This window comes from Pelophylax lessonae (genome assembly GCF_965119305.1).
Source record: "Pelophylax lessonae genome assembly, chromosome: 13".
NCBI lineage: Eukaryota > Metazoa > Chordata > Amphibia > Anura > Ranidae > Pelophylax > Pelophylax lessonae.
In genome coordinates this window covers 166,230,489-166,245,831 of record NC_138780.1, presented here as the reverse complement: position 1 = coordinate 166,245,831, position 15,343 = coordinate 166,230,489, and the positions used below count along the sequence as shown (strand labels likewise).

The window sequence follows — 15,343 nt, the reverse complement described above, 5'->3', positions numbered from 1 at the left end:
TCTTTTTGTTTTTTTCTGTAGACCTTAACTGGTAAGCTTGATGTAAATAGTAATATCAATCTCTGCTTATGTTTTAGCAATCTATGATGTATAGTCTATGCATACTTTGGCCATTACATATCGGTATCGACCGATATACGCCGATATTTTGAAATTTAAAAATTTTGTAAAATAAACACAATTTTCGACACAAATCTGTTACTGAACATGTTAATGTTTGTTTATTAACCACGTGACCTCCGAGATCATCGTCGTATGCCGGACGGAGCGGTATCACCCGGGTGTCACTTACGGCAAGTGGGTGAGAGATACCCATCTGCCAGCAGATCTGCTAATGTGGAATTTCTTATATCTTTAATTTGTACATACAGTGGGTACGGAAAGTATTCAGACCCCCTTAAATTTTTCACTCTTTGTTATATTGCAGCCATTTGCTAAAATCATTTAAGTTCATTCTTCTTCCTCATGAATGTACACATAGCACCCCATACTGACAGAAAAACACAGAATTGTTGACATTGTTGCAGATTTATTAAAAAAGAAAAACTGAAATATCACATGGTCCTAAGTATTCAGACCCTTTGCTCAGTATTTAGTAGAAGCCCCCTTTTGATCTAATACAGCCAGGAGTCTTTTTGGGAAAGATGCAACAAGTCTTTCACACCTGGATTCGGGGATCCTCTGCCATTCCTCCTTGCAGATCCTCTCCAGTTCTGTCAGGTTGGATGGTAAACGTTGGTGGACAGCCATTTTTAGGTCTCTCTAGAGATGCTCAATTGGGTTTAAGTCAGGGCTCTGGCTGGGCCATTCAAGAACAGTCACGGAGTTGTTGTGAAGCCACTCCTTCGTTATTTTAGCTGTGTGCTTAGGGTCATTGTCTTGTTGGAAGGTAAACCTTCAGCCCAGTCTGAGGTCCAGAGCAGGGAGTATTAGTGTTATGGTTACAGGTAGGATTTTATTTAGGTTACATATAGAGTTATTGTTAGGGTTACAGGAAGAGTTAGAGTTGCAAAGTGAGTTAGTGTTTGGGTTACAGGGAGGGTTAGTGTTGGGGTCACAGGGAGGGTTAGTGTTGGGGTTACAGGGAGGGTTAGTGTTGGGGTTACAGGGAGGGTTATTGTTGGGGTTACAGGGAGGATTTGTGTTGGGGTTAAAGGGAGGGTTAGTGTTGGGGTCACAGGGAGGGTTAGTGTTGGGGTTACAGGGAGGGTTAGTGTTGGGGTTACAGGGAGGGTTAGTGTTGGGGTTACAGGGAGGGTTAGTGTTGGGGTTACAGGGAGGGTTATTGTTGGGGTTACAGGGAGGATTTGTGTTGGGGTTAAAGGGAGGGTTAGTGTTGGGATTACAGGGAGGGTTAGTGTTGGGGTTACAGGGAGGATTTGTGTTGGGGTTAAAGGGAGGGTTAGTGTTGGGGTTACAGGGAGGGTTAGTGTTGGGGTTACAGGGAGGGTTATTGTTGGGGTTACAGGGAGGATTTGTGTTGGGGTTAAAGGGAGGGTTAGTGTTGGGGTTACAGGGAGGGTTAGTGTTGGGGTTACAGGGAGGGTTAGTGTTGGGATTACAGGGAGGGTTAGTGTTGGGGTTACAGGGAGGATTTGTGTTGGGGTTAAAGGAAGGGTTAGTGTTTGGGTTACAGGGAGGATTTGTGTTGGGGTTACAGGGAGGGTTAGTGTTGGGGTTACAGGGAGGGTTAGTGTTGGGGTTACAGGGAGGATTTGTGTTGGGGTTACAGGGAGGATTTGTGTTGGGGTTACAGGGAGGGTTAATGTTGGGGTTACAGGGAGGGTTAGTGTTGGGGTTACAGGGAGGATTTGTGTTGAGGTTACAGGGAGGGTTTGTGTTGGGGTTACAGGTAGGGTTAGTGTTAGGGTTACAGGGAGGGTTTGTGTTGGGGTTACAGGGAGGGTTTTTTGTTGGGGTTACAGGCAGGGTTTGCTTTTGTGTAAAAATTGGTAAGGAAAAACGGGGCTATTGCGGTGCTAGAAAAAACCACTCAAACTGACACCATCAACAAAATTATGTAAAAACATTCATTTTATTAAATATCAAAAGATAAAATGTCATACATAACAATACAGTGAAATATACACAAATTAGCATGACCTCTTCATCAAACAACCTAAGCCCGGCCTCACACTGAGACGCACGATAGCCGCGTGCCTAAGTGAATACAGGAGGTCAAGGCTATCCGATGCATTTTGCCTAAATGGCTTCCTCAGAGATATTGGGCGAAGAGGGCTCACAGTGTCAATTTAATAATAAATGTGATTCCAAGGGGAGGGAGAAAGAAAACTTATAGGAACCAATTCCTACAAACTGATCTGACCATGTTAGATCTGCAAAAAAGGGGCTTATCCCGTCCTCCGATCTGTCATCACAGCAATCTCTCTTTTTTGCAGATCTGACATGGTCTGCACAGCCACCTGGAGCTGTATCCCTGTTTTGACCATCTTTATTAGGGGGTTATTATTGAATGCAGCTTGGCTCCCTCAATTTCTTAATGGGAATTATGAGGAATGATTTATGCATTTGTTGAGGCGTTTATTCTCGCTCCTCCCTCAGTGAAGTTTGATATCTGGATTTTTGTAGAATCGCTCCTTTTCGTTCTTCTCTGTGGTGCAGGGGATTCTGCTCTAATTATTGGCTTTGAATATTGCGGGCATATTTGATCTACCAGCAAATCAGTTTGTAGGAATTGGTTGCTATATGTTTTCTTTCTCTTTCCCATTGGAATCACATTTATTATTAAATTGACACTGTGAGCCCTCTTCGCCCAATATCCCTGAAAAAAACATTTAGGCAAAATGCATCGGATAGCCTTGACCTCCTATATTCACTTGGGCACGCGGCTATCGTGCGTCTCAGTGTGAGGCCAGGCTTGGGTTGTTTGAGGAAGAGGTCATGTTAATTTGTTTATATTTCACTGTATTGTTATGTATGACATTTTATCTTTTGATATTAATAAAATGAATATTTTTACATCATTTTCTTGATGGTGTCAGTTTGAGTGGGGTTGTCTAGCACCGCAATAGCCCCGTTTTTCCTTACCAATTTTTACACATTTCTATTGGGGTGATGGTGCAGGACATGATTGGTTGGACGTAATTCATTTTCCTGTTTTAGGGTTCATTTTTGGGCTACAGAGAGAGTTAGAGTTACAGGAATAGTTAATGTTAGAGTTGCATAGTGAGCTAGTGTTAGGGTTATAGGGAAGGTTAGTGTTGGGGTTACAGGGAGGGTTTGTTTTTGGGCTACAGGGAGAGTTAGGGTTACAGGAATAGTTAATGTTAGAGTTGCAGAGTGAGTTAGAGTTAGGGTTACAGGAAGGGTTAGTGTTAGGGTTACAGGAAGGGTTAGTGTTAGGGTTATAGGTAGGGTTACAGGTAGGGTTAGTGTTTGGGTTACTGGTAGGGTTAGTGTTAGGGTTACAGGAAGGGTTAGTGTAAGGTTTAGAGGAAGGGTTAGGGTTACAGGAAGGGTTAGTGTTAGGTTTACAGGAAGGGTTAGTGTTAGGGTTACAGGAAGGGTTAGTATTAGGGTTATAGGTAGGGTTAGCGTTAGGGTTACAGGAAGGGTTAGGGTTACAGGAAGGGTTAGTGTTAGGTTTACAGGAAGGGTTAGTGTTAGGGTTACAGGAAGGGTTAGGGTTACAGGAAGGGTTAGTGTTAGGGTTACAGGAAGGGTTAGGGTTACAGGAAGGGTTAGGGTTACAGGAAGGGTTAGTGTTAGGGTTACAGGAAGGGTTAGGGTTACAGGAAGGGTTAGTGTTAGGGTTACAGGAAGGGTTAGTGTTAGGGTTACAGGAAGGGTTAGTGTTTGGGTTACAGGTAGGGTTAGTGTTGGGGTTACAGGGAGGGTTAGTGTTAGGTTTACAGGAAGGGTTAGTGTTAGGGTTACAGGAAGGGTTAGGGTTACAGGAAGGGTTAGTGTTAGGGTTACAGGAAGGGTTAGGGTTACAGGAAGGGTTAGTGATAGGTTTACAGGAAGGGTTAGTGTTAGGGTTACAGGAAGGGTTAGTGTTTGGGTTACAGGTAGGGTTAGTGTTGGGGTTACAGGGAGGGTTAGTGTTAGGGTTACAGGAAGGGTTAGTGTTGGGGTTACAGGAAGGGTTAGTGTTTGGGTTACAGGTAGGGTTAGTGTTGGGGTTACAGGGAGGGTTAGTGTTAGGGTTACAGGAAGGGTTAGTGTTGGGGTTACAGGGAAGGTTAGTGTTAGGGTTACAGGAATGGTTAGTGTTGGGGTTACAGGTAGGGTTAGTGTTCGGGTTACAGGAAGGGTTAGTGTTGGGGTTACAGGGAGGGTTAGTGTTGGGGTTACAGAGAGGGTTAGTGTTAGGATTACACTAAGGGTTAGTGTTGGGGTTACAGGGAGGGTTAGTGTTAGGGTTACATGAAGAGTTAGTGTTGGGGTTACAGGAAGTGTTTGTTTTTGGGTTACAGGAATAGGTAATGTTAGAGTTGCAGAGTGAGTTAGTGTTATGCTTACAGTGAAGATTAGTGTTCAGGTTACTGGGTGGTTGGTGTTAGGGTTAAATGGATAGAGTTCCATAGCATAGCTCAAACTGACAATAGATAGATGCACAGAGCATATACTGTTTATTGCTTAGTGAAATATACTTATAGAAAGCAATCCTGGAAAACAAGGCAATTAACAATGGAGAAAATACCCTTTATTGTTGCAGACTGCAGCAGTGGTTTACATACCAGATTTGCAATGGCCTCTGTGATGACATCTTTTATGTGAATGTGATGTAGCTTGAAGTGTTTGCATAGCAGTTTTGACACTGTTGTTTTTCCTACAGCGGGAGGACCAAGGATACAGATACGGATGGGCTGAAAAGAAAAAAAAACAAGTCGCTTTATGAAAGGCAAACTCTCTAGCTGCATTCAAACTGACAGAACAGCAAGACTCCATTCAATTAAAAAAACAGAAATCTGTTGTGTAAGTAAAGCATCTACTGTTTACGAAGTCTCCATGCCTCCAATATTCTCAAAATTAGGACCTGTGTATAACTACTCTGTTACCTAAGCATCTAATAACATTGTAAGTTTGAATCAGGAATAATAGCTAATTTCTGGTGATTCCTGGAATTAAAGTAGTGGTCACAGAAACAACACGTATTAGGGTGACAGCTGCTATGCTGCATATACAATAAGTGGCTCTCATTGTTAACTGGTTGTATTTTGTGAGTTCTAAAACCAATATATACCAATATATAGTTCATATGAAAAGAGAATTAAAATGCTATTTGTCCCTGTATGTTGCGCATAAATTTCCTCTGCATTTCAACCCGCAGCAGCTTTGACTTTCTAAGATACCAAAAAAATAAAACATTTTTATCACTAACAACCTTGGTTACATAACTTTATATATGATTTTTTTTTTTTAACTCCTGTTCTTGCTCCTTTTTCCAAAAGAATGCACGAAGCCTGAGATCAAATTAATAGCATCCCCAGTATTTACAGATTTCCCATAGGTAAGACATCGGAAAAGAGTGTTTGACAGCCAAATTGATGCTGCAGAGATGCAACATGTCTTATTACTATACTGGGGCTGATTATGTGATTAGAGTAAGCGGATCTTCCCAATTTTGCACTGCCAAGGCCTACCTAAATATCTATGAAGAAGAAGCATTTAATGATCTTAAATGCTGGCTATAATTCAAACAATATACTGAATATGTATTTTTCTCCCATAAATAATCTGAAGGGGCAGTACAGTGCCTTAGTGGTCATCGATTCTGTTTGCAGCACTGGGGTCCTCAGTACAAATCCCAGCCAGGACAATATCTTCATGGAGTTTGTATGTTCATCCTTTGCCTGTGTGGTTTTCCTCAAGGTACTCCAGTTTCCAGGGGCGTAACTACAGGGGTTGCAGGGGTTGCAATTGCAACTGGGCCCCATGCTCCAGGGGGCCTGTACGGCACCCCTGTACACCTGGATAGGAGGGGCGGTGGGGGCAACATGTAGAGAAATCACTGTCATCCTTTTTCCTCCTGTAGCTGCAGGAGGAAAATGGAGGAGATTGGTTCCTCTGTATGCTTCCCCTGCCACTCCTCCTATCCAGTTCACTTGTGTTCTGCTGCCTCTGGGCCCCTGTGTACTCCCCTGGTTCCCCCCCCCCCTCCACTGTGCTCCCTCCCCTCTCCTGCAGGGGATGTGTCACAATAGAGAACCAGGAAGGGGTCGGTAAATATGTAATTTACCAGCTCCTTCCTTTTCTGAATGGACAGAGTCATAGTCAGTGACATTGTAAAAAAATTAAATAAAATGATAAAAAATAATACAATTAAAATACCAAAAAAAAACCAAAACTACTGACACCAGTGGGTGAACTTCCAGGATTGCAAAGGTCACACTTGCAACCGGGCCCTGGCATTCCACCACCGTAGCGAGGCCCCAAGATAGCAGGAAGGGGGCCCACTGCAGAACTTGTGAAAGGGTCCCTCTGCAGGACCATAATAAAGGGCCCCGCAATGAGAGTAAAGGGCCCCAGGATCAGTGGGAAAATCCCCATGCTTGAAGGGAAGGGCCCCGGCCAGGGGTCCGGTGGGCCCTTCATGGTTTCTTGCACCGGGGCCCTGAAGGTTCTAGTTACGCCTCTGCCAGTTTCCTTACAAACTCCAAAGACATGCTGGTAGGTTAACTGGCTCCTGTCTAAGTTGGCACTAATTTGTGTGCACATCTGTATATATGAGATAGAGACTATATATTATAAACTCCATGAGGACAGGAGCTAATGTGAATGAACAGTATGTAACGGGTTGCACTAAATAAATGCCTGTAATAAAGAAATAAATACATATTTTCATCATTCCTGATTACAAAGGATTAAAATGAATGTAACTATCATGTATTGTCTTCTGCATCTCATAATACTGCAATGCTGGTTGCCTTCCAAATCCACATACCAGAAGTCCTCGGCTTTCCTTGAACTCTTTGACAACAGATTCTATATTTTCCACTATTCCATTCTGAGACACCCAGTTAATATTAAAATTCTCCTTCAAGAATACGGCTTCCATTCTCAGGTTCACCAGTAAATGGTCAATCTCCAGTTGCTGAAAAAATAACACTGCAAGTAAGCATTTAAAATACTTGATTGTTTCTGTTCTTTAACCTAGAATTTATGAATTAGTGACAGGGCCTCTTTAAGCCTTGCTGTGCATACAGTTAGAAATCCTACCAGTTCACATATATCTGTGTTTTTAGTCTTATAATGTACCTAGTTACCAACCTTACTGCCTGTAATCCATTGTTCTGGGAATACTGGTCACTGAGCTACATGAATATGCAGGTCACATATTTACAATCCCACACACTGTAGGCTCTTTGCTAATTAATCAGGAACTCATTTCTAATAGGTAACTCAGGCTGCAATTTCTTGTTCTTTTAAGCCCCGTACACACGTACCGATTGTCGGCCGTAAATATTCGGCCGACGACCGATCGGCCAATTGTAGGCTTGTTAGTATGATGCTTCCGACAGCGCATTTTCGGCCGAACAGAATCTGTTGTGCAGGCATTAAAATTTTTGTTGGCCAACACCCGATTGTTCGCCAGTCAGTACAGAATTCGGCCGACAAACAGCCTATTAGCAAGACTGGGCATGCTCAGAAAAGAAAAAAGACAAGGAAAGTTAACCATCACATGACATCACTTCTGCAGTTGGCTGTTGTTGGCCGACAAAATTCAATTGCAGTCTTTTGCAGTTTTCAGCCGACAGGACAGCCCTGGACAAAAGACGGCCGATCGTTCGGCCGACGATCGCTAAGTGTGTACTGGGCTTTATTTACTTGCAATATGCCTCTGAACTTGCTAGAACATGTGACTATTCCAGGAAGAGTCAATTCTCTTCTGAGGGCAACTACTGTCTGTGCTGGCACAGCTTCTTTATCTCTACTTTCACCCCTCACATAACCTTTTAGGTACCCACTAGGGGGGAAATAATAAGGAACACTATAGAGTCTATAGAGTGTCATGGGAGGGAGGGGGTTGCCTGTGCTTACTGGGGCTGCTGACATCATATCCAAGATGGTGACACCCAACAACAGTCTCAGGGCTTTTGGAGGCTAAGGAGACTAAGGAGGGTTTTGTTTGTACTGTCCTGGTGGCTTTTTACGGCAAATGCAATAGGCGCTCAGAACATCTGATTGGTCAAATGTTTAGTCTTTTTAGCTTTGTATAGTTAAAAAAAAAAAAAAAAAACAATGGTTATTAAACATTAAACCCCATTAGATTGTAAGCTCTTCTGAGCAGGGCCCTCTTAATCCTCTTTATTTTATTGTATTGTATATGTACTGTCTCCCTCTAATATTGTAAAGCACTGCGTAAACTGCTGGCGCTATAGAAATCCTTATTAATAATAATAAACATCACCAAAAGAAAGCTCTATTTGTCTAAAAAATGGATACAACATTAAAAGGAGAACTACAGCCATATCTCGTTTGGCTGTACTTCTCCTGTGAATCACAGGAGTACAGATCATTCTGCACTCCTGTGACCTGTATCAGACCCGTACCAGCAGACAGCGGTATCTGGTCAGTATCTGCCAGCAGGCCTGGACCGGCATCCAGCTCAGCCTCTCAGTGTGCCTCTGAGAGCCTGAGCCAGCTCTTGCCCCCTACACAACCCAGCGTTTCACTGAGTGCAGGGGGGGGGGGGGCAGAGCAGAGAGCCAGAGACTGATAGTCAGGGAGCTCTGAGAACCAAGCGATCGGTGGTGTTTGATCACTGAGTTCTCCGTCTTAAAGTCGGCGGGGGACAGATGAGGCATTGGAACAATGCTGCATCCGCCTAGATAAGTATGAAAAAAATTCCCATACTTCTCTTTTAATTTGGGTACTCTTTTGTAAAATCAATTACTGGTCTGTCAAATTACTGAAAGAAATGAAAACTGAAAATTGGTGAGGAAAGGAACGGAGTATAACGTGGTTTTGAGGTGGTTATGGTCAGTAATAATTGTCTAAAAAAAAGAGAAAAAAACAAATTACTGACTGTTAGTTCTTTGTTCAGGAACACAGCTTCTTTAGAAACCTTCTGCACTTTGCCAGGGCCAAGGTGTACGCTGACAGTCTACAGGAAAGATTAAATAGCAAGATCAGAGGAAAAATTAATTTCTACATTCTGAATGTTCAGCACCACAGACTGTTAGAAAAACTAAAATATTCCATACCTTGACCACTTCCTCTAATGTATGAGTGATGTCATCTACTGCAACCAGGTAGTGAGTCCGTGGCCTCCGGTCTACAATGTTCTGTACCACACTGCAATCAGTTCATAACAGGAATATACATTATAGCACCCATTAGTAGTCTGGAGAACTCAATGTGATCTTAAAGAACAGAAATCTGAAGGGCTGTCACACGTTTCTGTACTTGATTCTTGTGGATCTTCACCCAACACACCCCCCACCTCCCATTTTTTTTTTGTTCAGGGGGTGTATTCAGCATTGTTTCGCTGTGTTCCTCTGATCCCCTGCCAGCATTCGGTTCCACGTCACCATGTTGTTTCTGACGTCATTGAGAGGCCCACTGTTGACATGTCACTAGGCCCACCCCCTCCTCCTTTGTGAATTAAACATTGTGCCTCCTAGGATATGTCAAATGCATATCCCAGGAGGCACAGCAGGCACAGTGCATGTCATTTGCCTACGTAAGTGACATGCATGGGAAAGGGGGGGAGGAGGCTGGACACTTTTCTTAAAAAAAAAATTTAAATTTAAAAATGTAAAAAACATAGCCAAAAAAAAGAGCTATCCATATATAGGACGGGAGGAGGGGTGTGTAATGGTTATGCATACTGGGCTCTCGAATAACTGTGTTTGTAGCAGCAATTTTGTTCACGTTCAGCCATTACATTTTATTTTTCATTAACTTCTCAGTTTTAAAACCAGAGATCCAGCAACTCTAATTCCTTCCCCCCTCCTTCCTTCACTTTAGGCCGGGACCTTATCAATCCATTGATCAGACACACAGATCTTTCCATTACCCAATCCACAATTTAAGTCTAGAAATCCAAATAAAAATGTCAAACCCCCCCCCCCCCCCCAACCCGCAAGCTGAGCATATCCAGAGAACTAACAGATAAGTAAATAGCTCAGGTGGAGGAGATAGTCAATACACATCCCTGCAGACAGGTTAGCAGTTATAACTCTGAAACTTCAGCATGTTTCATAACTCATGAAATACTAATAGCACAGCCAGAATATGCCCATATTTACCTTCCTCAGGTATTTGTAACATTTCAAGTCTAGACGCCCCTATGTCAGACCATATGGGGAACCAATGGAACCTCTTAGCCTCCTAGGTAAAGTAGACATCTGAAACCTGCCATATTTATATTTATTTTGAAGCTAATTTCACGCTGGACAATAATCTGCAGGTTAGCAAACTGTAAACTGTGGATATTCAGAGATATAAACACTTATCTAAAACTGAACGTAGTGACATCCCTGCAACTATTGGTCAGATGGTTTCTGTCATCACCCCCCTTGACATGAAGAAAAGTGGAAGGCATCTGCATTTTGGACAGTTCTCAGGTACCATCAAACAAGGAACATCTGTCAATTTGGAGAACCGATAATACGTGGCTCATCGACTGAACTCTTCTAAAACCAAAGACACTGAGAGAATTCTTCCTTTTCATCGCTTTTTATTTCTCTGCTGCTTTGTCTCTTTATTTCTTTATAACTTCCTTTTTTCTGTAAATATTTTATTTGCACCAATTTGACCTTTTCATTATTAAGCCTTATTTTGAAAAGTGTTAAAACTGTCTTTAAGGCTTTTTATGCAAACTAAACTAATCATTGTCTCTTGAAGAATGCTACTGTATAGTATAAATCCTCTGAACAAATCTGTCTGTGGTGAGTGTGTATTACAGACATTTACTCTAAAATCATAATTGGCATTGCTAAGATTACCAGTTTCCTCCTTCTCAGTCAAAAGTTGGTGATGGTAGCCTAAAGGGTTAATTATTTAATTAACTTAACCCAGTGACAATCACACTCAGGCTGCTGGCACCTAGATTGAGCCCCGCAAACTGGAAAATCTTTGTGCAGGGTGCAGCTGAGAGTGGCATTGTTATATAAATGACAGCATGGTGTGAGATTGGCCAGCCCAACAAATTTGTAACGAGTTAGTAAGAAGGGCAGAGATCTAATATCCGCGTTCATCACAGGCTGGAGTGGAGGGAACTTCATTAACAGAGTGAAGATTGGCTTTAGGGATAAGGACGTGTACTCTAAAGCTGAACTACAACAAACAGCAAAAAACACAGATGTAATACATACTGTATATGGAAGCTGTCTGGCAGGGCAGGAGACCTCATTTTTTTCTTCTGCAAATAAACCTACAGGTCTGGTCTGTCCCCCAGCCTGGTAAGCACACTAACCAGTTGCCAACCACCCGCCGCAGTTTTACTGCGGCAAGGTGGCTCGAGTGCACAAATCAATGTACCTGTACATCGGTCGCGGGCGGGGTAGGGGGCGCGCGTGCGCCTGCCATCCCCGCGGTGATCTGATTCAGTTTAGAACTGATCAGTCATCAGGTCCAGGCCAATGGACCTGGTGATCGGTTCTGACCAATGGCAGAACATCCTGTGCCTGTGTAAACACATGCACAGGGATCTATGCAATCTCCTTTCCTGGAGCCCTTTTCGGTTCCAGCGTGAGAGGAGAGAGCATCAACTGTGAGTACACAAGCACTACACTGACACCAGTACACATAGGCACATATTTAACCCCTTAAACCCCCCAGTTAACCCCTTCACTCCCTGTCACAGTCTCACTATATACAGTATTCAGGGTAGAGCATTGCATGACTGCGCAATTACCAGTTAAAGTCACGCAGTGCCAAAGGGCCTTCCGGTCCTTAAGTGGTTAAAAAGCTCATCTCTCTGTCACTTGGCTCTCTCCTCATATCAGCATGTTCCTTGCACTCTAGTACAAATCACTGCCTCCTTGTGCTGCTTCACCACCCCAGCTGCATATCTGTTGTTGTTTTTTTTTTTTTTTTCAAAAAGCTTTATCGCCACTTGAATAGCTGTACAGCAAGCCAAGGCACAAGTACCCTGTTCCAACTTGTCAAAGCTTTTCTCCCCAGATGAGGCCTAATAATGACTTGGAATAGGTTCCATTGAGCCAGCACCCAGGGTCCACGTGTGAGCTAAAAGACTGCCTGGAGTGGTATCCTTGTGTATATATTTAGTCTCTCTCCCCCAGTCTCTATGATCTCCAAAGACAAACTATTCACAAAAATAATACATCATCCCCCAACCTTCTTACATCTCTGTAACTATAGAAGTCAGATCTCTTCATTCTACTCAAAACTGATAAGAATGTTTTCACTGAAGTTCTGTTTCAACTATAGGATTCTGGCATTTGATATACAGTTTAATTTGCATACTCAGCAGCTGGGAGACAGTGAGTGAAGGCAGGCAGGTGACTGGGCAGCAACTGTCAGACTTTGAGAAAACCAGTATGAAGAAGAATATGAGGGATGCCATTGCTCACTCTTGTTCTAAAAAATACTAACCACTTGTCATGCTTATTCAGCAGATTAAATACTTTATGGATCAGTAAATAAAAAAACAAAAAAAAAACATATCAGGGGTTCTGTATGTGCTCCTACTTCGCTGGCTGCATGCTTATTCCAAGCTAGTGATAGTCAGGTCACTAGCATTATCAGGAGATCAGAACACTACTTTCCGCTTTCCGTTTAGTTAACCTCTGATTGTTGACTCTCAAGCTAAAGGCCCCTTTCACATGAATGGTCTGCCTGTCAATTTTTCAGGCGGACCTGATTGAAACCCTTTATTCACCCCTATGGACCAGCGGGTGTAAACAGACTTGTATCTGCCTACCTCCAATCCGATCCAGTCCACAAAAAAACAAAGGTGGTCCATCCCCCTCCATCTAGGCGGATCAGATCGGAGGGCAGTCAGGTTTGAATGGACAGCAGAGTCCATTGCCACCCTCCGGTCCATAGAGCATTTGAGTATTGTCTGGACATGTCACAATATTCATTTAGGCCTCATGGACACTGCTGCTCCTAAACTCACATTTTTGGAGTTTTTGGCATTTTTTGCCGCCAAAGCTCCTGAACTCAATAAAAGCCTATGGGATTGATTTACTAAAATTGGAGAGTGCAAAATCTGGTGCAGCTCTGCATAGAAACTAATCAGCTTTTTTTATTATAGGGTTTATTGAACAAGCTAAAGTTAGAAGCCGATTGGCTACCATGCACAGCTCCACCAGATTTTGAACTCTTCGGGCTCTTTCACACAGTCCGCTCCGTCAGCGGACTCCACTTATCTCAGCGGGGGATCGATCTGCCGATCCCCCGCTGAGCAGGAGAATGACAGCTGTTCTCCGCACTATGTGCGGAGACACAGCTGTCAGAGCCCCATACATCTCTATGGGGGAATCGGATGGGAACGGACCGTCGGTCCGTTCTCATCCGATCTCTTCCGATCCGATCCGCAGGATTTGACGGATCGGATCAGATCGGATGTCAGCGGACATGTCTCCGCTGTCATCCAATGCCCCATAGGGATGCATGGGGGGACCATTCAGATCCGCCAAAAAAACTGACAGGCGGATCTGAGCGGTCCGCCTGTGTGAAAGGGGCCTTCAGTTTTAGTTAATCAACCGCTGAGTCCATGCACACATAGGCTATTACCACAGTTTAGGAGCAGCAGAGTTTTGAGGCAGTATAAGGCTCCTCTCTTGAGCACAGAAGAATTACGTTCAGGAGAGAAGTGTTTTTGGCAGAAAAATGGCAAATAGAGCAAAAACACGTAAAAACGCAGCTAAACACACGTTTAGCGCTTGGGCCTTTTTTCATTTCGATGGTACGAATAAATAATTTATTCTGGCCAATGAAATTAATAAACACCCAAGTGCTTGATGCGGGTAAACACGGTAAACACGGTGCACACATATACCAGGGTCAAGTATTTTTTTGCTGCCAGAAGGACAATTGTCAGGGCTGATGTTAGCATCCAGTGTGCATGAGGCCTGATAGTCTTACTCAATAAAGAATGGTCAAGCTGAATGACATGCTTTAACAGACCTGCAATTTCTATACTGCAAAAATGTTTACCTTGCTAAATCTTTGATGTGGATCAGTGGGATGATATTCTGGCCATCTCCAAAGACAGGCAGTGCTGAGGTTTCTCCCAGCCAGGCCTCCTATATGTAAAAAAGCCAAAAGCAATTATGAGTGCACCCATAGACTGTATATGGTACACTTAAACTCGTACAAAAAGAACCCATCAGTTTTACCCTATTGGAGTTTATTGAGCTCTTTACCTTTGTTCAGTGCACTGCCTCTTTGTACCTTATATTTTTGGAGAAAGGGGTTTCAAAAATCCCCCCCTGCTTATGCGAAAAACACACATTGCTTCTAGGGTGGTGACATTAAACTAGAAATTTCTTTACAAAGAAAAGAAAAGCCTGTCACCTACCAGCATGCTCTTTATGAGGAAGCAGTGGTCTCTCTGTAGAGATCTCACCTCTTCCCCATGCTGTCTCAGAGTTAGAGTTTTCCAATGAGTAGGGAGCCTAAGCTTTGCTGACTGCATTTCTATAAGTTTGACACAGCAGGGGGCATGTCAGACATCTGAAGAGATAACACTTCCACACAGAGAGCGGGGATCCTTCTCTGCAGCATGCTGAAAAGGTACAGACTTTTCTACTCAGGCTGTGGCTGCTTTCTGAAGAGAAAAATCAGAGACTTTGCACACCTTTTGTTTTGGGGTACCTGGTAAGTATTTAGCGGATTTTAACTGAAAGTTCAAACTGGGCTTTAATTTAGCCTTCCAATCAACTCCAGTGCATTTAGCTGAAATGGCAACATTTTTTCACTAAAATTTTAAAAACTCTGAGGAAGAGGCGAAGCCTCGAAACGCGTAAGCCTAGCTTCAGAGGACACTATACCTTGGGGTTCTGATGCGGATGGCACCGTATCCATTTGATATGCTTTTACCAAGATTCTGTTTGTGAGTATTTTTATACATTTTATCCAATAAAACCTTTATAGAGGATAATGCACTAGGCCGGTGCGCCCTTGTGTTTATTCTTTGATTTTTCTGCTTTGCTAATCCCTGGGGAAAAGCTACTGAATATTTGGCATTTTGTTATTATAAAAAATGTGTTCTTGTAAGTCACTGAGTGTATTGCTATAGAATCCTAGCCCTAAAATTTAACAGCTAAGTTCACCTTCTAGAGCATGTTACACTTTTCACCCATATTTAGGGTGTAACGTGTAACATGCTCCTGTGCATGTCCTCCTCATCCCCTTCCCCCCAAGACAGTGGACGAGGGAACCCTGCATTTTGAAAACA

General features: G+C 43.1%; 1 protein-coding gene across 1 annotated transcript in view; it reads right to left on the bottom strand.

Moving 5' to 3' along the window:
• AK7 (adenylate kinase 7) overlaps positions 1-15,343 on the bottom strand; it is a gene marked incomplete at its 3' end in the record, with an annotated part of 49,855 nt that overhangs the window by 17,396 nt on the left and 17,116 nt on the right. The window contains exons 7-11 of the mRNA XM_082275434.1: positions 14,101-14,189; positions 9,174-9,264; positions 8,996-9,073; positions 6,911-7,060; positions 4,704-4,832 (exon numbers count right to left, since the gene is read on the bottom strand). Coding sequence (XP_082131560.1) covers positions 4,704-4,832; positions 6,911-7,060; positions 8,996-9,073; positions 9,174-9,264; positions 14,101-14,189 — 537 coding nt within the window. The remainder of the gene's footprint in view (positions 1-4,703; positions 4,833-6,910; positions 7,061-8,995; positions 9,074-9,173; positions 9,265-14,100; positions 14,190-15,343) is intronic.